This window comes from Bison bison, unplaced genomic scaffold, assembly GCF_000754665.1.
Source record: "Bison bison bison isolate TAMUID 2011002044 unplaced genomic scaffold, Bison_UMD1.0 scf7180017864280, whole genome shotgun sequence".
Lineage (NCBI taxonomy): Eukaryota > Metazoa > Chordata > Mammalia > Artiodactyla > Bovidae > Bison > Bison bison.
In genome coordinates, this window is record NW_011494852.1 from 1,933,302 (window position 1) to 1,955,886 (window position 22,585).

Sequence of the window (22,585 nt, forward strand, 5' to 3'; positions counted from 1 at the left end):
CCCACCCCCAAGCTTTGCCGCACAACCTGTTCCCAAACCCCTGGCTTGGGTATAGGCCTCTCAGCTGCATTCTACCTGCAGGACTCCCAAGGCACTCCCAGCTCAGCGAGGGAGAGACTCCCACACTTCCATGAGCTCCCACCTCCAGCCACAGCTCCCCATCCCTACTGCCTAATACACAGACCTGGGCAACCTCTCTCTCATCACTCCAACGTCCAACTGATGACCAAGGGCTATGATCCCAACTCCACAACCTCTCGTGCTGCTCCTTTCTCTTTGCCCCACCCCTCTCTCTCCAGCCTGGACCACCTCTCCTAGCTCTTCTGGCTTCCAGCCCCGTCTGCTTCCTGGACCACAGCTGTGGCTCTTCAGGCAATGCAAATATGGCCAGGCATTCCCCAGCTTAAAACCTTTAGTAGTCCCCAGATGTCCAGACGAAGTTAAAACAAGGACCTATACTCAATATTTTGTAATAACCTACAAGGGAATATATGTGTGTGTGTGAAAAATAACTGGATCACTGTGCTGCATGCCTGAAACTAACATGACACTGTAAATCAATTATTGTTGTGGCTCAGTCGCTCAGTCGTGTCCGACTCTTTGTGACCCTGTGGACTGCTAGCACGCCAGGCTTTTGTGTCCTTCACCATCTCCCAGAGTTCGCTCAAACTCACGTCCGTTGAGTCAGTGATGCCATCCAACCACCTCATCCTCTGTCATCCCCTTCTTCTCCTGCCTTCAATCCTTCCCATCATCAGCGTCTCAACAACCCCATCTGGTGACCCTGAGGCTCTCCAGGGCCCACATGACCTATCTCCATCACCTAGCTACAGCCTCCTTCCCCGTCCCCCACCAGGGACCCCTCTGCCTGGAACTGGTTCTTGCCCTTTCATTCTCTGGCTTCCACCTGAAATGCCCCTTTCTCAGGGCTGGCTCCATCCAGTCCCTCACCAGGCAAAATTCCCTCCCTCTATTCCCTGTGCAGTAAGCGATCATGCTTGTAATTTCTTTTTCACTTAAGTCTCCCTTTAAAGTCCACAGTCCCGGAGAGCAGGGTCCCAGATTCAGAACAGTGCCTGGCCCAGAGCAGACAGACAGGACCTGGGCATTAAAACCAAAGCTGGAAAACACCTTACTTCCAATCAGGAGAGAGAATGGCTCATCTCAAAAAGAAAAAGAGGCCTCCCCCATCTCGCCCACCCTGGGTTGTTCCCCAGGTCAGCGTGGGATGTCGCCCAGCCTGGCAAGTCCGAGGCGGGACGGGGAGACACAGCCTCCCCAGGCCTCAGCAGCCTACCCCCACCCCACCACTGCCCGCCCCCCGCCATACAGGTAGGAAGAGGCAGCCCCAGGGGTTGAGCCCCAGGAGCCCACCTCACAGGCTCTTACACTTGCTTTGGCAGCATATATACTTCCCAGGCTCTCCACTCCCCTCCTCTCTGCAGCCTGGACACCCTCAGTCTTGAAATAAACAGGGAAGAGACTCCACCAGCCAAGGAGAGGGGGCGCTGGGAGCCCAAAACCAAGCTCCCTTCCAACAGAAGTGATAAGCATGTTGAGCCATCTGAGGCCCAGAGTCCTGTTTTCTTTTCCAATTTCACTTTGGGGAAGATGACAAACTCGGCCTCTAGTTGATTTACTCAGGACTTATATTTTCAGTCATGTTAAAAAAAAAAAAAAAAAACATCAAGCAGAACCAGGGTGAACTGTCCCGAGAGGGCAGTTCTCCAGTGAAGCCAGCCTGGCTGAGCCCAGGTCTGGCCCTGTTGAATCCAAGTTTTAAGGGCCCTGAAAGTAGACAGCTGTGTGTGCTGGCTAACGCGACTGCCCATGGGTACTCTAGGGCTGATGTCTCGCCCTGGTGCTGGGGGTCTCAGCCTGGCCCCATTAACTGCACAACACAAGCATGAGAAACTGTTTTTAGGATTGTGGCAGGAAGCAGTAAGACTTTCCAGTGTTCCGCAGTTTCTCCTCATCTGCAAGAAGACTCGCTGCCCTGAGACTGAGAAAGCTATTTCCTCTACTGCCGAGCACAAAAAGGCAAGAAAGGTGATTCTGCCGTGGTTTGGCCTCTGCAGACCCAGCAGCCTTGGAGTGACGGAAGGATGCTGAGTGTCACACTGAGTCCCAGCTTTGCCCAGCCCGAGGATGTATGGCATGGGGCTTAGAAACATCACCTGCGAAGTGTCCATCCCCAGGAGAGGGTGGAGGTCACCTCCTCCATGAGGCATCAGAGGACCAACAATGCTCAGCATAGGATGGCACTGACGCCCCTTCAGATGTCTGGGCAGAAGGCAGTTCAGGCTCTTCTAGCAGCAAGAGGAGGTGCTTAATGTGTGCAGGAGGTGAGGACACTCAGGCAGAGCCCCTGCTCGTGGCCAGGCCTGTGAGTACCACCACATCAGGAGGCCGCTCAAGGAGAAAGGAAGCCCCACATGAGAGGAGGGGAGAGGAGGGGAGTGGAGGGGAGCGGAGGGGAGAGGAGGGGAGCGGAGGGGAGCGGAGGGGAGCGGAAGGGAGAGGAGGAGCTGAAGGTCCAGAATCCCTGGCCACAGGCCTGAAACGACAATAACTGGACCAGGCTGAGATTCATTTGGCAGTTTTTTTTTTTTTTTCCTTTCCCTTAAATATTCACAGGTCACAAAACTGCCTCTGGGCATTAAACCCAGGATTAAGACATCAATTAAGCAAGGTCTGAATGCTCCACTGATTAAAACAGTAGTAAGACAGGATGAAGGATTTCCAAAATCAGTCTCTAAGCATCTAAGTGCCACAGTGTTGAACAAAAACCAATTTGAAAGGGACAGGAATTCCATCTCTCCCGGAGATGGATGTGCAGAGGCAAGTTCTGAGGGAGCCGTGGACAGGAATTCAATACCCCGGGACCCCCAGGACATTCCTTCCTACGCCGCGACCCAGGGATGCAAAGGGTAAAATCCGGGAACAACAGGAGGGAGGCAAAGGAAAGAGCTGGTTGGAATTACATATTCTCAGGAGGCTCGATCAATACGTCTTCTCAGAGAAACCAGAGCCGCGAAGAAAGAAAACAGTGGTTGAGCTCAGCTGTGAGTTGAGAGTGCCTGAGAACTGACCGGGGCCAGGCAGTCGTGGGCCACGTGCGGGGAGGGCTGGGACCAGGGCCTGACGCCCCGACATCCTGTGTCCAGCCTTCTGGCCCACAGTAAGCCAGGTTCTCCCTCTAACCTCAGGTCCCCACTTTCCACTCCGCTTTCTGGCTGACTTAGGGCTAAATGCCTACTCATTGGGAGGCAAAGACAGCAATCCTACCGGAATACTTTCCATATACACACCAGAGAATCTAGGTCATCATCCACATACCCTTTCTAATCTGGGACATGTTACCCAGGATGCAGAATCCTGGTGCACATCGGCCCCAAACCGTCCACACCTCACTGTCTCCTGGGCAGTAGAAACAGAAGGGTCTCCCCACTGTCTGATGAATACGCACGGGCCACCTCTGCTGGGTGTCCAGCACTGGCACAGGACTCAAGCTAGCGTGGTATCACTTAAAACCCGAGAAGGTGCGTGACGATGGCTGACATGCTTGCTCTTTTGTGACGCTTGCAGAGGTGCTGAACTGAAACCCACAGCACGGAGCTATTAGACAGCACAGAGGCATCTCCTTTTATTTCCTCATCCACCTTCAGATCAATTTAATCATCCGCCGAACAGGAAAGTGGAACCACAGCCTAAATTATGGAAGTGAGACGTCTGCTCTTATTAAGTTTCAACTTTTGACCTCCATGTTCCCACTGTAATACCCAGCGCGAGGAAAGAAATGATCAGTTATGATCTCGTGTTTGTGGGGGAAGAAGAGTATGATTACAGCGGAATTTACAAGAAATCAAAAAGGTACTGCTCGAGTGAATGGAAAACAATAAAAGCAGTCACAGAAAGGAAATGAATGACACCCAAAGGGAAGGGAAGCTTCTCCTGTGCTAGGAGAGGCCTCCAAATCAGACTGGCTCCGGAAAGGATCCCAAATCCCCAGGCCAGCTGCCACCTAGGAGCTGGGGTGCGTGTGGGTGGCACAGTGTGGTTCTTCCACCCCACCGTACCCTGGCCTCACATGAGATCTATTCCAGGGGCTCTGAGCAGGTTGGGTGGCGAAGAATGAACCAGCTGATAGTGGCTGACACTCAGGCAGCACCCGCACACCACAAGAGGCTCCTCAGAGCCACATGGGGCGGCATCTGAGCCTGGAGCCACTGGCCTGGGCTTAGCTCCCGGCTTTTTCTTGGGCAAATCACTTCCCTGTGCCTCAGTCTGCCCACCTGCAGCATGGGGATGATCAGAATCCTACCTTATAACATAAATAAAATGTCTCTTCAGATGAGGTGAGGGGTGGCACACAGGAAGCCTCAAAAGGTGCCAGCTGGTGGTCCAGGGGTTAGGAATTCACCTTCCAACGCGTCGGATGTGGGCTCACTCCCTGGCTGGGGAGCTAAGATCCCACATGTGCGTGTTCAGTTGCTCAGTCGTGTCTGGCTCTGTGCAACCCTATGGACTGTAGCCCACCAGGCTCCTCTGTCCATGGGGTTTCCCAGGCAAGAATGCTGGAGTGGTTGCCACTTCCTCCTCCACAGGATCCTCCCAAATCAGAGGCTGAACCTGCATCTCCTGCATTGGCAGACAGATTCTTTATCACTGTGTCACCTGGGAAGCCATAATCCCCACTCGCTGGGAGGCAGCTAAGGCCGGGTGCCACACAACTACAGAGCCTGTGGGCTGCCCTGAGGACCCAGTGCAGCCCCAAAAAAGCGACTGCCGTTGTTATTAGGATGTGTTGTCATTTGACTTCTGCCCTCAGTCTTTGAGCCATTCACCAAGAGAGACCGCATCTACTTTGCAGTGGAGGAAACTGAGGTGTGGTGTGTTATACACTAAATGCTGTGTTCCCCTCAAATTTATAGGTTGAAACCTATCTCCAATGTGATGGTATTTGGGGGTAGCACCTTTGCGGGGTGCTTTAGGTCATGAGGGTGGAACCCTCACGAATGGGGCTTAGCACCCTTAAGACACCCTAGAGGACTCCTTTACCCCTTCTGCCATTTGGGGACACAACATGAAGATGCCGTCTGTGAACCACAGTGGGTCCGTGCCTTGGCCTTGAACCTCCCAGTCTTCAGAACTGGGGGAAATAAACTTTGGTTGCTTATAAGCCACTCGGTCTGTGGTAATTGTTAGGCAGCATGCATCTTCACATCCATGCTGTGAGTCAGGCATTACATCCCCATTTTACAGATGAAGAAGCTGAGGCTCACAAAAGTTAAGTGACTTCCCAGGGGGCAAGGGGGCATATAGGGGGTGGCTGGGGATAGAATTTGGATATGCCTGACTGGACACTTTTTCCATCAGCGCAGGTAACTTCTCTCCATGGAGCTGAGAGAAAGAGGGTGGTAAAAGCAGCCAGGACACAGGGCCCGAAGACACATCAATGAGCCATAATTTAACACCACGGAAGGCCAGTCTCTCCTGTAAATGAGGGGCCTACCAGCCATCCCACCCAGAGTCCTTCCGTCAGTGACCAGAGAGGAGGGCGAGGGTGGTGACTCCCAAAGAGCCCGCCAAGAATGACCGCAGTCACTACAGAGGCCGGAACCCACGCTGCTAAACACACCCCTGAGGCCGTAAGCATGGTGTGACATTTCTAAAATAGTTCCATGGCCATCAAATGCCAAGTAAGTCCTCTCTGCTGAAGGCTTTAATAAGACCAGGAAGTAGTTTATCAGTGCAGGATCTACCTCAGAGCAGTGGAAATGTCACTAAAGTGCGCTTGTTCCAAAATTACAAACTAATGACTTGTCCCTCGGGAGATGTGAGGTGCACAACCCAGCCCTGGCCTCCAAAGCATCCGGAGTGTCAGCAGCTGTGGGGGATGTCATGTGGAGGAGTGGACACGGTTCCTGGGCATCCAGGATTTATTCTTCTACCAGCTGCGGGTTACAGAAGGGCCGGGCATGTTACTTCATAAAAACAAGAAGACATGGGGGACTTCTCTGGTGGTCCACTGGCTAAGACTCTGTGCTCCCCATGCAGCCGGCCTGGGTTCAATTCCCAGTCAGGGAACTTGGTCCCATGGGCTGCAACTGAGAGTTCGCATGCTGCAACAGCTCCTGCATGCTGAAACTAAAGATGCCACATGCCGTAAGGAAGATCCCGCCTGCTGCAACTAAGACCCGGCGCTACCAAAGAAATACATAAATATTTTAAAAATAAAAAGAAAACTAGAAGAGGTGGCTGTGAACTGGCAGGACAAAGGCCCCCATGCTCCAAGTGTGCGGCCGGGCCAGGCACTGGGCCAGGGCTGCCGACAGAGCTGCTGGCCCACCCGCCCCCAGCTCCCCCAAGAGTTGGTACCGATGCCAGTCGACAGCCCTCAGATTTTCACCTCTGGCTCAACCTCTCTCCCACCGGCACCTGCCTCAAACTCAACACACCACAAACAAGTCCCTCAATTGCCACAGCACCGGCGCCCTCTCAGTGACACAATACCCAGAGCTAATTAGGACAAAAACCCAGAGTCACCTTCAACTGTGCCCCTCACTCGGGCATCAAGGCCGTCTCCTCTCAGGAGCGTTCTGCTTGCCTGCCCTTTCCTCTCAACTCTGCCACCTATCCCCCGCTCCCCAGCAGCCACCTGGACCCTGCAGCAGCCTCCTAACTGGCAGCTCCCATTCCTGCCCCACGACTTAAAAAAATGCAAACCTGATCCCACCACTCTCCTGGTTCTACTGTCTCAAGACAAAGTCTGGGCAGACAGCACGGGCCGCCCGGCCCTTGCCCGTCTCTCTGAGGGGCCATTTCCACAGTGTGTGGCCCTAGGCTGGCCACACGGAGCCACCAAGCTTTCTCATCTCCAGCCTTTCAACAAGTGGCCCCTTGGCCTGGATCACGCTCTCCTTCTCCTCCTCTCTACACTGCCCCCAACCTCATGAGCTGACCCGTGCTCACCCTCAGGCCACAGTGTTCCCAGGCCCCAAGACCAAATGAGCGAGGTCTCCCAACCAGATGGTGAACTTGACGAATGGCCCTAGGGTCAGATGTGAGGCACCCACACGCCTCGAAGTCACGGGGTGACATGGCAAAGGCCCTGCCTCTCCTCTCTCCTACCTTCACAATAAGTGCAGCCATATGACAAATAACACACATTTTAGTGCCATCCAAGAGCAACTCGATGGCTTAGGAAAACTGGCAGCAATCAGAGTTGAAGGGTCTCTTCTGGGACCCAAGTGGAGGCACCTGGCCCCGCTGTGACCCCACAGAAAGAACACGGCAGCTAGGGACTACCAGTACCAGCCAGGGGATAAAGTGGGCAACATAAGACACATAAAAAGGAGGCCAACGAGTCAAGACATACACATGACATAAGGAAAACATGTTTACCTTTTGGGTAATGGAATTATGTATGATGTTTATTTTTATTCCTTTCACTATTGACTTCAACTAAGCTATGTAAGTTTGGCTCCTTTATGGTAAAATTTTTTTTTAAAAAAGTTATAAATAAAGAAAGGGAGAAATATAATTGACATTCAAGTGACTTGTGCCCTTCTGGAAAAATAGACCAACTGACAAAAAGAACAAAACAGAAGAGGCTGAGAGAAGAGTTTCTAGGGACCAGCTTGTCTAAGGGGCTCCCTGAGACAGGGTGGGTGGGAACGGCGGGGTCTCTCCCCTTCCTGGGCTGAGCACAACAAACAGCCACAAGCCATACTCACCACTCCACGATCTCTGGATGAAGAATGGTATTGTTGACATTGAACCTAGAGAGAGAAAACAAGTCCATTAGTTCAATGGTCTATTCATCTCCCAGCAAGAAATACTTCATTCGAGACATATCAAGAGGGCTTCCCTGGTGGCTCAGTGGTAAAGAATCCGCCTGCCAATGCAGGAGACACAGGTTTCATCCCTGATACGGGAAGATCCCACATCCTTCGGAGCAACTAAGCCGTGTGTCACGACTATTAAACCTATGCTCTAGAGCCCGGGAGCCACAACTACTGAGCCTAAGTGTCCTAGAGCCCATGCTCTGCAATAAGAGAGGCCACCATAATGAGGAGTCCGTGCCCCACAATCGGAAAGTAGCTCCCGCGAGCCACAGCTAGAGAAAAGTCTATGCAGCCATGGAGACTCACCACAGCCAAAAGTAAATAAATAAAAGACATACGGAGAGAAGATCTGATCAAGAGAACTTTAACTTCGTGACTCTCTGGACAACAGAAGGCCTGCTGCTCACTTCCTGCAGCAGACTTGGCAGCTCAGACTGTGTTCTCCAAGTGCAGTCAGTTGGAGAACAAGCTGCTTGGCTGCAAAACACAATCTTCCACCCTCACAGACAGGTAGCATAGCCGCTTCCATCAAGTATATCAACATATACATAATAGAAGTCCCAGAAGAAAAGGAGAGTGATAGTGAAGCAGAATATTTGAAAATATCATGGCCAAAAACTCTCCCAATTTAATGAAAAACACCAGTGTTAATTTCCATAATGCTTAATGAATTCCAAGTAGGATAAACTCAAAGAGACCCACACCCAGACATATAATCAAATTGTCAAAAGAAAATCTTAAAAGCAGTAAGAGAAAATAAATTTATCACATACAAAGGATCTTCAGTAGTAAGATTAATGGCTGATTTCTCATCAGAAACTACGGGGGCCAGAAGACAGAATACAGAGGGAAAAAAAAAAAAATCTGTCAATCAAGATTCCATATCCAGCAAAGCTATGCTTCAGAAATGAGAGAAATTAAAAACAGTTCCAGATAAATGAAAACTGAGAGAAGTCATAACTAGAAGATCTAGCCTACAAGAAATATCAAAAGGGATTTTTCAGACTATAGTGAAAGGAGTTACTGGAGAGTATCTAGGATCCATATGAGAAGAAAAAAGGCAGGGGTAAAGTTAATCACATAGGTAAGTATAGAAAGGGTAAATGCATTGTTTGTTTGTAAGTCCTAGTTTTCTCCTATCTGATTTAAAAGACAGTTGCATAAAGCGATAATTATAAACCTGTGTAGATCACCACAAGATGATAAAGATGCAGTCTGTATGCAGTAACAGCACAAAGGAAGTCAGCATAATTCTTGTGTACTAGTGAAACCAGCTGCTATTAATGCAAACTATATTATTATAAGTTTAAGAGATCATTTGTAATCCTCTGGGTAACCGCTGAGAAAATAAATAAAATAGAAAGCAAAATAAAAAAGGAACCAAAACTCAACACTGCGAAAACCTCAAACACAAAGAATGAGAGTAATGGAGAAACTGAGAAATAAAAACAATATATGACACACAAAACTAGAAACAAAATGGCATAAAAAAAGGTCTTCCTTATTAGTAATTTAGATGTAAATGGATTAAAATTTCTAATTAGAAGACAAGGATTGACAGAACAGATGCAAAAAATAACTCAACTACATGCTCTAAAGAGATACTTTAGACTCAGACACATGATGAAAGTGGAAGGATAGGAAAAGACATATTATGCAAACAGAAACCAATACATCCAGAGACTGGAGTATTTTTCAGCCATAAAAATGAGCAGAGTACTGATTCATGCTACAATATGGATGAATTATGAAAACAGGAAGTGAATGAAGCCAGACATAGAAGGCCATGTATTGCAGGATTCCATTTATATCAAATGCTAAAGTAGGCAAATCTACAAAGACATAAAGTAGATTAGTGGTGGGCAAGGGAATCATTGCTAATGGATATAGGGTTTCTTTATGGATGATGAAAATATTCTAAAGTTGACTGTGATGATGATTGCACAAATCTATAAACATATAAAAAGCATTTAATTATATAGTTTAAGTGAGTCACCTGGAAGGTATATGAATTATGTCCTGACAAAGCTGTTTTTAAAAACGTACTGAATATATACATAATTAATTTTATTACATACAAATTTTATTCTAATAAAACTGATTTATAAAAATTGTCAGAACAGAAATGGAAACAGATAAATCAACAAGAATAGTTTGAGATTTTCACATTACCTCTTCTGAGGACAGTACAAGCAAACAGAGAAATCAGTAAAGACGCAGAAGATATGAACAATATATTAATCAACTTAACTTCATTGACATATACAGAACATTACAGCCTACATGCTGCAGACTATGCTCTCTTTAAGTACACATGAAACACTTATCATAATGAACATATATAGAAAGTTTCAATAAATTTCAAAGGGCTGAAATACAGAGAACATTACTGATTACAATAGAATTAAACTAGAAATCAGTAACAGAAAGAAAAATATAAAATCCAAAATCGAGAATTAAGCAATAAACTTCTAAATATCCACTCTTCAAAGAAGAGATAATAATAAAATTAGAAAATAAAAACATGAAATATCATAACTGGTGAACTGCAGCTAAAGCAGTGCTTAGAGGAAAATTTAAAGCTCTAAATGTAGATAGTAGAAAAGAAAATTGAAAACCAGTGATCTAAACTTCTATCCCAGAAATGCCTTCTTCTTTCTCAAGAAGCTAGAGAAAGAACAAACAAAATGTAAAGAGATTAGAAACTTTTCAAAGCAAAAATCAATGAAATAGAAAACAAACACGTAACTGAGAAAAACCAAGTTGTTCTTTGGTAAAATGAACATAACTGGAAAGGGAACCCAAGAAACAAAAAGATCAGGTTGGGGCAAATCCCTGACACTGGTGTCACATATGACTCAGAGCTCAAGCTGTCAGTGAGACAGCGGGGGAAGTGCAATGTAGCCCAGCACAATGTATGGGCCTCAACAGAGAAGCCTTGGCCGGCCTTCGACCCTCGGGATTCTGAGTCCTGCTCCATCTCAAGCCAGGAGATTGCACGCAGGGCGTACAGGATTGTGACCAATCAGAAATCCTCCAGGGCCTCAGTGTCGGGTGTTGGAAAGCACCTATCTAATGCCTCGGTTGTGTAGCTAGTACCCCCACTCCTGGCTGAAGAAGGGAAAGGGGAGAGGAGAGAGAAGGAGGCGCTAGCAGGCTGAGAGGTGTCCACAGTATCAAAGCTTTCAGGATCCCTAACTAGAAAAATAAGACTACTTCCTGAGAAGTCAAGCAAAATGTTGTAGAATCAAGCCCTACTTGTGAAATATCAAAGCGACCACAGACAGCCAATGTGGCGCAGAGTGAAGAACAGAGAAGCAGATGACATAAATAAAGACGGCAATAGAGACTCTGTCTCCCATTCTGCCAAATGTCACTCTGATGCTGGGAAAAGCAATGGCCCATCTCTTCAAAAGCCAAACATGCCAATAAAATCTCACATTACAAAACATACATACACATACACACATGCTCACACACACAAACGAACAGCAAGGTGACCCAGCACAAAGACCCAGATGCAAACACACAGACACACACAGGCAGGCATTTGCTTAGAAAAGAGGCACACACAGACACACACACAGATGTATATTCACAGACACAGGCAAATACACACAGACACACAAAGGCATACACTTAAACTAACAAAGGTCCACATCCAAATATACACACATACAGAAATATGCAGATTCACACACAGGCACACTCAGACACAAAAACACTCAGAGAAACACACTCAGACACACACTTTAGACTCCAAAAGATATTCACTACAATATCAATTTTTAACTCAGGGTCATGAAATTGGAACGCTCCTTGCTTCTGCCTCTGTGCTAGTTAGACCTTTCTAGAAAGAACATGTAATTATTATGTTAAAAAAAAAAAGTCCACCAGAGTCCATGAGGGTGAGGAGTACCCTAGAAGCAGATGATACCTCCCTGGTGGGCTCCACCTGTGGGCTGGATGATGCAAAGTGAGCAGTGTGGGCCCAGCCAGCCCTGCCCCAGCCCCCAGACTCCTCCCTACAGTTTCCAACTTGAGGATGGAGAGCAGGCCCCGAACAGGCCTCCCACTCCACCAGCTCTGGGGGCTGGGACGGGCTCTTGTCTCTTCAGGAGACTCACGGAAATTCCATGAGCCATAATCAGAACCTCAATCTGAACTGTTACCTTGATACATAAGTTAACAGGAACCAGAAAGCCACTGGTCCCCACATCACAGACTGGCATATTATTGTAATTGTCAAGTTTTAATAATGTCCTTCTATTTCTTGGGTTTAAAAATTCACATCTCTGAACATTAATATTCCTGCATTAATAACCCCCGAATTCAGCAATTTCATATTTAACCACTTATTTAAATGGAATTAATTTGTAACCGATTGTCTTCAAGTACGCAAGGCAATTTAAGTAAATGCCAAAAGATAAGAAATATGCTTATCCTGAACTACCAGCTGATATAAAATATCGACCATATTTCTTTGTCAGACAATGACATGAAACAAAGTGCTCTGTACTCAGGGCCCCCGCCCGGGGCTCCCGGGCAGCCTGCCTGCCTTGGGAGGAACGGTCTCCGGCCAGGAAGGTGGCCCCCCACAGATAATCTCGTTCCCTTCATAGCCGGGGTCTGTCTGTTTCTCAGGAAAATCAAGTCGACCCTCTCAGATTGCTAACAGAGACTTATCATGTCTGCCTTGGTGCCCAGGGTGCAGAAATCCACTACGGCAGCCCACGGTGGTACATGCAGCCCACGGGAAGAAGCCGTGTTTACTGCGGGGCTGTCCTCTCCACAGACCAGCCTTCGCCCTGCCCTCGCTAGCACCTGGCAATGAACGCTGGACCCTATCCTGTGTCCAGAACCCCCGCGGGGCCTGCTTCTCCTACACCTTCGTGGGAGCTGTGGCCTGGGCCGGAGTCCAGCTTCAGCCCAGTACAGCACTCCCTCCTCCCCAGGAAGGACAGAGCCCCACCTTGCTTTCGCCTCTGTGCGTTAAGAGCTCTCTACACGAGCATGTCATAATTATGTAAAAAAAAACAAAAAACAAAGCCCACCAGAGCCCATGAGGGTGGGGAGTGTCCCAGAAGCAGAGGGTAACCCCTTGATGAGTCCAGAGGCCCCAGGCCATGGGGAGAGCCCAGCACACGTCTACCACCCCCAGCCCACCTCTGCCTCCCTGCTCCCAGTCCTCTGCCAAAGCCACCACTGTGATTTCTGGCACAAACCCTGCTGTGGGCCGAGGAGGCCTGGCCCTGACCTGGGAAGGCTGAGGGAGGCCTAAAGGCTCCCAGAATCAAACCCACATCCCCATCCCCCCACCCCCACAAGGTGACAAGCCCGAGGCAGCCAACCCTGAGGAGCCACACCTGGAGACAAGGTCCCAGGCCGACCACTCGGCTAGACCAGGGCCAGGAGGGTGGGCATGGGTGGACAGGTGAGGCCATTGTTCTGCCACAAGCTCCCTCCTACCCCAAGTCAAGGAATCAAGGTGGCAGGGGGTGGCCCATTAGGACAAATTGAGAGGCCAGATCCTGAACTTCTGCCAGAGGTCAAATAAGGATCTAAGGTAGGAGGGTTTGCAGAGAACTTCAAAATGGTTAAAAACAAAATTCCAGGAATGAGCCGCTTCATTAGGGTGGTGAGAAGTGACCGAAGATAGAAGCAGCTTAGTACTGGAAACTGGGACGACAGCAAGATTCATCTTGCTTAGGAAACAGGCTATTATTACCCCTGAAAACAGCTGGAGAGGCTCGCAGCAGGCAGGTGAACTCGGTCACTGAGCCCAGTGGCTTTGGAGGACAAGGGCCCCTCCAGCCCGGCAACAGGGTCCGAGAGGTGGCGGGATTAGAGTGCTGGCAGTGGCTGGACTGCACCCAGACCCCAGGAAGATGAACGTGACTTTTCCACAGGGAAGGCACTGGCAGGGGACCCGAGGTCAGTGACCACGGCGTGCGGGGTGAGGGTACCCAAACGGAGCAACCCCGAGGGCAGAGCTACATGAGGGTGCCACAATGGGGTGTGGGGCCCAGAGGGAGTTATGAGGCGACAGGAGAGGGGTGAGCACTGTAGGTGGGCCTGGGGACCCCAAGACAGGGAGGGCTCTCACCTGCAGCCAAGTCAGAGAACTCTGCTGCCACGTGGGCATGGAAATGAATCCCCCCAGCGTGGGGGTGGCACTCAGCCCAGCAGTGAGGGGCCTGGGGAGCAGCCCATAGCCAGCCTGTCTAGACTGGACCATGGGTTGGAGAGGGCCCACCTAGTGCCTGAGAGCGTGTGCAAAGATAAGGCAGGCCCTGGCTCTCCAAAAAGCGTCCCACAGTGGGGTGGGGTGTTGGCCAAGCACAGGCTCCTCTGGGCTCTTGGCAGGGACCGTGGGGACTCCGGGGGCAGCAGGGAACAGAGGCTGGGTCTACTCCATGGAGGGAGGGGTTGGTCCAAAGCGGGAATCCTCCCAGGGGGAGTGGGGAGGGGGCCTCAGCTTTCATTGCTCACTGACAGTGATGATGTCACTAGGGTCCCCTGCCTCTCCCCCTAGAAAACTTTAGGGAATAGCCAGGAGCCACTCCAGCCTTACCACCTGTGCCCAGGATGCTAAGGAGGCATTCTCCACAGCAGAGACCTTGGCTTGGGGGCTGGGCAAGCAAAGACCCCACAGCCGAGAAGTCCGACAGCTCACTGACATCAGGGAATCTTGTCATCAGAGATCGTGAAGTCCACTGGCCCACTACACAGCTGGGGAAACTGAGGCTTGTAGAGGCACTGGGGCATGATGGGGGTTTGCTCATGGGTAACTGTTTACTAAGCACTGGCTCCAAGCCAGGCTCTGGATGAGCGGGGTCTCATTTCATCACATAGCAAGCCCTCCCTCCTCCCAGCTTGGGGCCCTCCCCATGAGGTGGCGACCCACGCTGAGACCAGAGGGGCCAGCCCGTGGGACCAGAGACATTCCATGGTGCTGGCAGAGGCAGGTGAACAGGGCACGGGAGCTCTGGCATCGGGCGGTGCTGGGGGACCAGGAGAGGCTTGGGACGGGAAGCAGCTGGCTGCACCCGCACTACCCTCTCAAGGGCCCGGGGAAGAGACGGCGGCTCCGTGGCCAGCATCTCAACGAGCTGGGCTAATCACCTGCTGGTGTGGGAGGAAGGCCGCTCTGGGGAACTCCCGAGAGGACGCGGAGATTCGTGCAATGAAAAGCAGCAAACCTGATACTCGCTCCCCCGACCCCACCGCTCTTATCATTGGGGGAAGTGATACATATTTATGAGCTCATAATCCCTGCTAATCACCCGACATCACACACATGCACAAACTCCCAAGGCTCGGGCTCATACATAGTTATAAGGCGCTTCCCCTGCCGCCGCCGCGGTCCACCAAAGGACGACAGGGGCCACCCTGGTGCAGAGCACGGGAGGTGCGGGAGGGGCTGGGGCCGGAGGAACAGGCCAGCGAGCCGGCCACACTCGGCAGCCCCGAGTGGTAGGTGCTCTCCTCAAGGGCTCGCTTGCTGCAGCCTGGGGCCCCGCAGATACCCCCGTGCCGGGGCCGGTCAGCAGCCAGCCCAGAGACACAAGGGTGGCTGGCTGGCCACATTCTTTGGGGGACAGGGCGTGAGGGTGGCAAAGCAGGTGAGATACTGTGCTCTCTGTGCCCAACATCTGCCCTCCTGTGTGTAGAGCCCTAAGTGGGGGAGCAGGGCTCCAGGGCCCCGCCTGGGGCTACGCTGGGGAGTGAGGGCAGGAAAGGCAGGGGCCCCTACCCAGACTGGGGAAGCAGGGGACACAGGAGAAACCTGTGGGCCGGACTGGGAGAGGTTCATCGGCCAGGAGTGAGGGGAGGGGGGCTGATAAGAATGAAGACCACAAGGTCAGAGCAGGTACCTGGAGGGAAAACAGCCACCCACTGCGTGCACTCGGCCCCCTGAGTGTGCACAGCCCCCTGAGTGTGCACAGCCCCCTGAGTGTGCCCAGCGGCCAGGGCTCCCTAAGCACTCGGTCGCTGGTGCTTTGATGATGGAGCTCCATGGGGAAGTAGCATCGGTCCTTAAAGTCAAACTTGAACTGAATGTAAGCAAATTTTTTTTCTAAGCATTTCCTCAAAAGTACCAAATTGAGCCCCTTTCTATAAACATCCTTCTGGTTTTTGGGTTTTCTTTTTAACTTTTTGGCCATGCTCTGCGGCATGTGGGATCTAGTTCCCTGATCAGGGATAGAACCCACGCCCTCTGCATAGGAAGCAGGGAGTCTTAACCAATGGACTGCAGAGGGAAGTCCCCTGCTTGTGTGCTTTGTGTCTAGTTTATATAAACAGACTGGGTCAGGCCTGCGGGGGAAGATGTGAGCTGATGTTCCCGGGGCCCCAGGACTCACTTGCTGATGCCCTCGAAGGAGGCCTCCCTGCAGATGCTGCCGCTGTCGGTGTTGACGCCACGCTGGGGAGAGAGACGGAGAGTGAGAGCATAGAACTGCCACACGGGGCCTTGTGGGACTGGGTAAGGACCGGGAGCCCCCACTCTGGCCCAGCCAACCCATCCCTTCCTGAAAGGCCAGGCCCCAGCAGAAGGGCAACCCCCCTTCTTAGCTGTAGCTTGAAAAGCAGAGGAAACCAAGGTCTCCTCAGTCCAAGCACTTTGCTGACCCTGGCTCAGGCTGCCTGGGACCACCACCGACCACAGGCCCCCGCCTCCAGGCCTGGCCCATCTCCCTTGCACACGTGTGTGCACACACGCTCCTCACGGACAGTGTCCCAAGAACACTGTCAAGTCTGACCCTGCCAGAGAGGCCGGTGTGACCTGACCCGGAGACGCAGGGACTCTGCCACATTCCTCTCCTTTCCCTAATTGTAAGGAGACTCCAAGTAGAACTCAGACGGGGAAGGAGAGAAAACAAAAGACTCAGAGGAAAATGTGCTGTCCCCAGAGAGGCCCGGCCTTTTAAATCTCCCTTTAATTCTTCCTCAAGACCTTCAGGTGGATGTCTGATTGCGTCCCCCCAAATTAAACACACCGGACCCCCTGTGACCACAATCTTAACTTTTCTTCTCAGCCATCAAAACAGCAGGTGGAAAAAAAGAGACCATGTGAAGTGCTAACAAAAATAACCTAGAAAAAACTATTCCTGTAAAAATCAATTAACAAAGGAGAGAAGGGTCACTTTCTGTACACTCTTCATACTGGAAGCTCCCCAAGCTGAAGAAGCATATGAAGGCAGGCTTCTTCTAGGAGCCTTTCACAGCCCCAGCATCCCCACCCCACTGAGGGGCACTGTGCACTCCTGCCAGCCCCAGGCTGCTGCAGGTCCTCTGTCATTCAGCGCCCCGGGTCCAAAATCTGACGCCACACAGCCCAGCACCTTCATGGGCTGATGCAAAGGGTGTGTTTTCCCAAATTCTATCAACAATGAGGGAGACACAGGGTGGAAGCAAATTGATAAACAAACCCCGAGAGCTCAACCTGACCCAACTACATCCTCTAGTCGGGTTTTAACTCTTGGAATATGCACGGTGCCTCGTCCACAGTGGCCTCAGGACAGGATGCAGCCCAAGGCGACTGGAGAAGGGAGGGTGTGATCCTGGACACAATTAGTAATCCAGACTGAGGTGTCACTACTGATCACCAGTGACTGCTGCTCTCAGTTTTCCATCCCACCCCAAGGCCCTGACCTCTGCAGAGTCAACCGGCTCCCCAAAGCCCCTCTCCATACACAGACTCTGCCTGGTCCTTGAACACCAGCCACTTACCAGAGTGAGGAGCACAGAGGGGCTCCGGGATGTCAGAACACTGGCGATCTGAAAGGTCAGAAAGAAAACATCCACTTTAGTGCCACCGCATGAAGCCTGATGGAGGTGACGTACCAGGGTTATTCAGGCCTGACAGCTCACGCTGATCAAGTACATCCTTCAAAGAGGAAACTTACAGAGAATAAGGGACTTCAGAAAGCCACAGAGCTATTGGGGCAGAGAGGGATTCAAGCTTAAACCTGGCATGCTTCCCCATGTGCTGCCCAGCCTCCGGGATCCACATGGACCCCAGCTCCAAACAGCCAGACCCACCCGCCCGCCAAGGGCAGCACCTCTGTTCATCTGCCTGGTCCCTTGCAAAAGACCCATTCCAGCCAGCTCTTAGGCAATGGCCCCACCCGGCTCTGGTCCTCTGGGTGGACACCCGCCTCCCAGCCCCCATTCATCCCCTTGACCACATGGACTCAGCCACTCCCGACCCCACATCCTTGCTCTCCATCCCTCCCATGGCCCACTCAGGCCCTTGATTGCTGGCTGCTTCCTAACCAACCCCCTTGAACAAGCCCATCCCCATCCCTGCCACATAGGCTCATCCCCATCTCACCGCTGTGCCTGTGCCTGGGCTCTCACCACTGCCTGGCACACTTTTCCCCATCTCAGCTGTTTCCTCAATTTGTACTCAAGACTTGGGTCCCTGCCCTCTCCCAGGCAGGTTGGTTCACTCCCTCCTCTACTGCCCCCTAACAGCCCTCATTCCCCTGGCAACATGCCCATCACACTGCATCGGCCACGACATCCAAGGGTGCCTGCCACTCTGGTGAGACCACCTGCTTCCTCTCCTGGCTCCACCCCTCAGTCCACTCTGCATCTTGGCCATGGCAGCTCCCACTGTATTTGAGCCCCCTCCCCATGCTCCCACCCTAAACTCTGACACTCTGACACAGGGTGAGAGTTAGAGGGATTTGTTTGTTGTTTCAACTGCATTATGGAGCCATCACTGACATATTCTACGCTGCACATTATTTGAAGCTCATGTTTTGATAAGCTTTGACATATGTAATATATATGCTTTTTAATACTGAGAGGCTCCCAGAGAAAACCTGGAAGATACTGAAAACTATAAAAAAGATAAAATACACCTACAAAACCATCCCCTGAGACTTTTTACCTATGCACATAAAAACAGATCTGTAATGACATTTGGATCATATGAAGTTACGCGCTTCGTTTATTTCCTGTCATTAAATATTCTTCAAGCATGCCATTTTTACCAGTCACTACTGAGGGGGATGGTAAACGTCCAGGGAGACCTTGATCATGGCCTGCGTCAGTCACTGCAGACTCATCTCATGTAACCTCCTGTGAAACTAGTGCTGCAAATTCAGGTTTCACCAGTGAAAAAGCTTCAGGGGGACTTCCTGGTGGCCCCAGAACCTGCCTTGAAATGCAGGGGATGTGGGCTCAATCCCTGGTCAGGAAACTAAGATCCCACATGCCGCAGAGCAACAAGCCCATGCGCCATAACTACTGGGCCTGTGTACTCCAGGGCCCTCGCACCACAACCAGAGGGTCCGTGCACCGCAGTGAACTCTGCATGACGCGGTGAGGATCCTGTGTGCTGCAACCAAGATCTGATGCAGCCAAATAAAGAAACACTGCGTGCACACATGCTCAGTTGCTCAGTCGACTCCGACTCTGTGACCCCATGGACTGTAGCCCGCCAGGCTCCTCTGGGATTTCCCAGGCAAGGATACTTGAGTGGGTTGCCATTTCCTTCTGCAGGGATCTTCCCGACCCCAGGATCAAACCCACATCTCTTTCCGCATCTCTTCCCACATCTCTTGCATTGACACGTGGATGCTTTACCACTGAGCCACCTGGGAAGCCCCAAAATAAACAGTAAAATAAAATAAAAACCTTAAGACTTCATCTGCCCAGGTTCACCAGTTAAAAGACAGCAGAGCACAGAGTTGCGCCATGTCTTAGTCTCTTAACAGAGCTGGCATAGTTTATTTACTCATTCCTCTGTGGGCACTTACATTATTCCTAATGATTATTATAAATCATGACGATGGACATCCCTGGTATAGAGTCTTTATTTCTTTAAAATAAATTACCTTAAAAAAATGGCTTTCTTAAAAAAAATTGATTTAGGGTAACTGCTGTCTGACAAGCCCCACACTGTCAAGGTTTTGATGAGCCCCGGATGTGTACCAACCACCCTCCCACCGATGCTCCATCTCCCCAGGCCCTCCTTGTTTGCTCAGTAACTGCTCTGAGAATGACTGAAGCCCGGCCCCGGAGCTGCACGCACCACAGCACGCTGAGTCACTGACACTCCCCAGGCCCTCCTTGAGGAGGGGGCGGCTCATTAGAAGGAACCGGAGCCGTGCTTGTTGGCCCTGGGTGTGTTGTTACGGCAACTGAAGGGTCTACATTCATCAGCGTGGAGCGGGTCTGTCAATTGCTGCAGCAGAGCCAGAGTGCGAGCAGGCACTTGGGGATTGTAGGCGCTATTGTCCTTGGGAGAGGGGAGGATGACAAATGTGCTGGCTGCTGGTTTTCTTCTCAGCTACGACTCAGGATGTGCTGGTGGGGAATAATGGAGGAGAAGGAGCAGACGGATGGAGGAGGTCTGACGTGGCGGGCCAGGCGTCTGATGGTCCTGGCAGGACAGCGTCTTTTATTGATCACAACCTCTTGAGTGGGCTCTGCTTACTTCTGCGGCTGCGAAACCTCCCCAAGCTGGGCAGTTGCATCCGCCCTTCCCTGTGGAGACCCATTATTGCTACACTCTCATCGGCACACCCTGATTCCACGCCTCTGAAATTAAGGTGACGGGAGGCAGCTATGCGTCACCAGCGGGAAATGCCACTCCACGTACAGGATGACACAGCTCCGGCCACACAGGGCCTCGTTTCCATGGAGCAGCGGTCACTGGAGACCCACCAGCTCTCACAAACAAGTGCTGTTAAACACCCCTGCCTTGCTTCATGCCACAGCACCTGTTTCCCAGGTAGCCTGGCCTCTCCGGCAGGTTGAGGTGGACAGCAAACACAGAATGCTTCAGAGCCCTGTGGACAAGGATCCGTCCCTGGGAACAGTCAGAGGCTTCCCTCTTGCACCCTCGCACCCAAGGCTTCCACCAGGCCTGCTGGCCACTCTTCAAGGGTGACGATCCAGAAAAGGGAGCTGGATGATCCTTGACCAGTGCTGTCAAAACAAGCTCCTACTGCTCCAGGAAGCTGGGTTCACTGTGCAAAAAGCAAAGCTCTTCATGGCAGTCTGAAACAGGGCTGCACAATGGTTTTTCAATGCAGCAATGCATTTAAAATTGTCAAGTTGTTCCCAAAATTTAAATGTGGGGAATGACCACAAACAACATGGATGTGCACCTACTCATGAACAACTGGGGTATCTGGTAACCTGGGGCCAGCAGTCCCACAGAGCAATCGGGGGCACACCACTCCCGATGCCTTTACCCACTGAGGTGGGGAGATGGGAGGTATCAGCCACTGCCTTGGCTGTGGCTGCCACCAAGGTCTCTTGTATCTGAGTCAGTGACCTTGGCAACACCTGTCTGGTGCCACAAAAGAGGACACAAGACTTGCCCTCTGCCAGGCCAGCTCCCATCACCAGGGACACAGCCTCTGCACTGCACCTTGACGGCAATGCCTAGCCCCTCTCAAGGTTTTCCTAAGCCCCACCCTCTCAGGGGAGCCACCGTTCAGTCGACCTTCTCAACAGTTAAACTCAGAATCACCTGTACGAGGAGGGAACTAGGCAGCCAGGTCTGCTACATCAGCCACCTGCGTGTGGTATCGAGTGACACGGCCTGGGGTGGGGGCTTCCTGCCTTCTTGCAGAGGAGACAAGTGTCAGCAGCTTCCTGTCTATGATTTGTGCAGATGGCCAAGGCTGTCTGAGGGCTAGATCGAGCAGAGCCTCATAGAACCGGCCCAACACAAAGGGCTTCCTGTCACGGTCCGTGATGGAGCAGCCCCGGGCACCTCAAGTGCCTCCCAGCTCAGGCGTCTGTACTTTGGTTGGGCTCCAATTCAAGCCACAGAAAATCCAAAGCACTTGGGAGCCTTGTCAGCTCTACAGGCATGTCCAGCAGCACCCACTCACTTCTGACAGGGCACAGGCAGGGGTGGAGGGTGCGCCTCTGGGGTCCACAGGCTCTGAGGTCACATCGAAATCTAGTACTCCACACTGGTGGGGCTGTGGATGAAGCCCTTCACTGCGTGGCCTCCTCCTCTAATCAGGGTGAGACTCTGGCCCCCACAGCACAAGGCAGAGGGAGGAGGGAATCCGTGTGAGCTACTGAGGTTCCTGGAACCTGCAGGTGCTACCCCAAGGTGAAGCACCTGTCTCCCAGTCCCCAGGAGCCCTCGTTTCCAGTAAGATCCACAGCAATAACAGGCACAACAAAGCCGATGACACAGATGACAGGGGGGCCTGCAGAAAGCTCCCTGCTCTCAACTCCACTGACGCCTTCACTTAAGATTCTGCTTCCTAAACAGACTCAGAATGAGCTGGTCTGTGGGGCTGTAATCCTAGACCATCATTATAGCCTTTCCTGTCCTGACACTCGAGACCTCTTCTGTTTTACCTCATCTAGAGGCCAGTTCTGCTTCTCCCCAGAAATCACAGTGTAAGTGGAGCTGAGTTCACCCTCTTCCTGCCACTGCCCACCCCCGGTCATAGAAGCAAAACCATCAGATAGTGGCTGGGAGGCTCTGAGTCGGTGGGCTGAGCCCCAGGGCCAGGCCCAGGCTGCCCACCTCCAGGTTTCACGCCCAAGAGACCCAGAAGGTCAAGGTCCCAAAGGGCAATAATGTTACAATGCAGTTTACAAAGGCAGGAGGGGCACACTCACCAAAGGAGAGGATCTAAGCACGGGCATCTCCCCCTGCTCTAACAGCAGTGCAAGTCAGGGGCAGCCCCTTCCGACTGCCTGGACTGGGGACAGACTCAGAGCCCTGGGAAGACAGCTGC

General features: G+C 51.5%; 1 protein-coding gene across 1 annotated transcript in view; it reads right to left on the reverse strand.

The window, feature by feature from the left end:
- Positions 1 to 22,585, reverse strand: part of PEPD (peptidase D) — a 119,790-nt gene that overhangs the window by 78,192 nt on the left and 19,013 nt on the right. The window contains exons 5-7 of the mRNA XM_010849282.1: positions 17,586 to 17,633; positions 16,217 to 16,278; positions 7,740 to 7,784 (exon numbers count right to left, since the gene is read on the reverse strand). Of these exons, the coding sequence (XP_010847584.1) occupies positions 7,740 to 7,784; positions 16,217 to 16,278; positions 17,586 to 17,633 (155 nt within the window). The remainder of the gene's footprint in view (positions 1 to 7,739; positions 7,785 to 16,216; positions 16,279 to 17,585; positions 17,634 to 22,585) is intronic.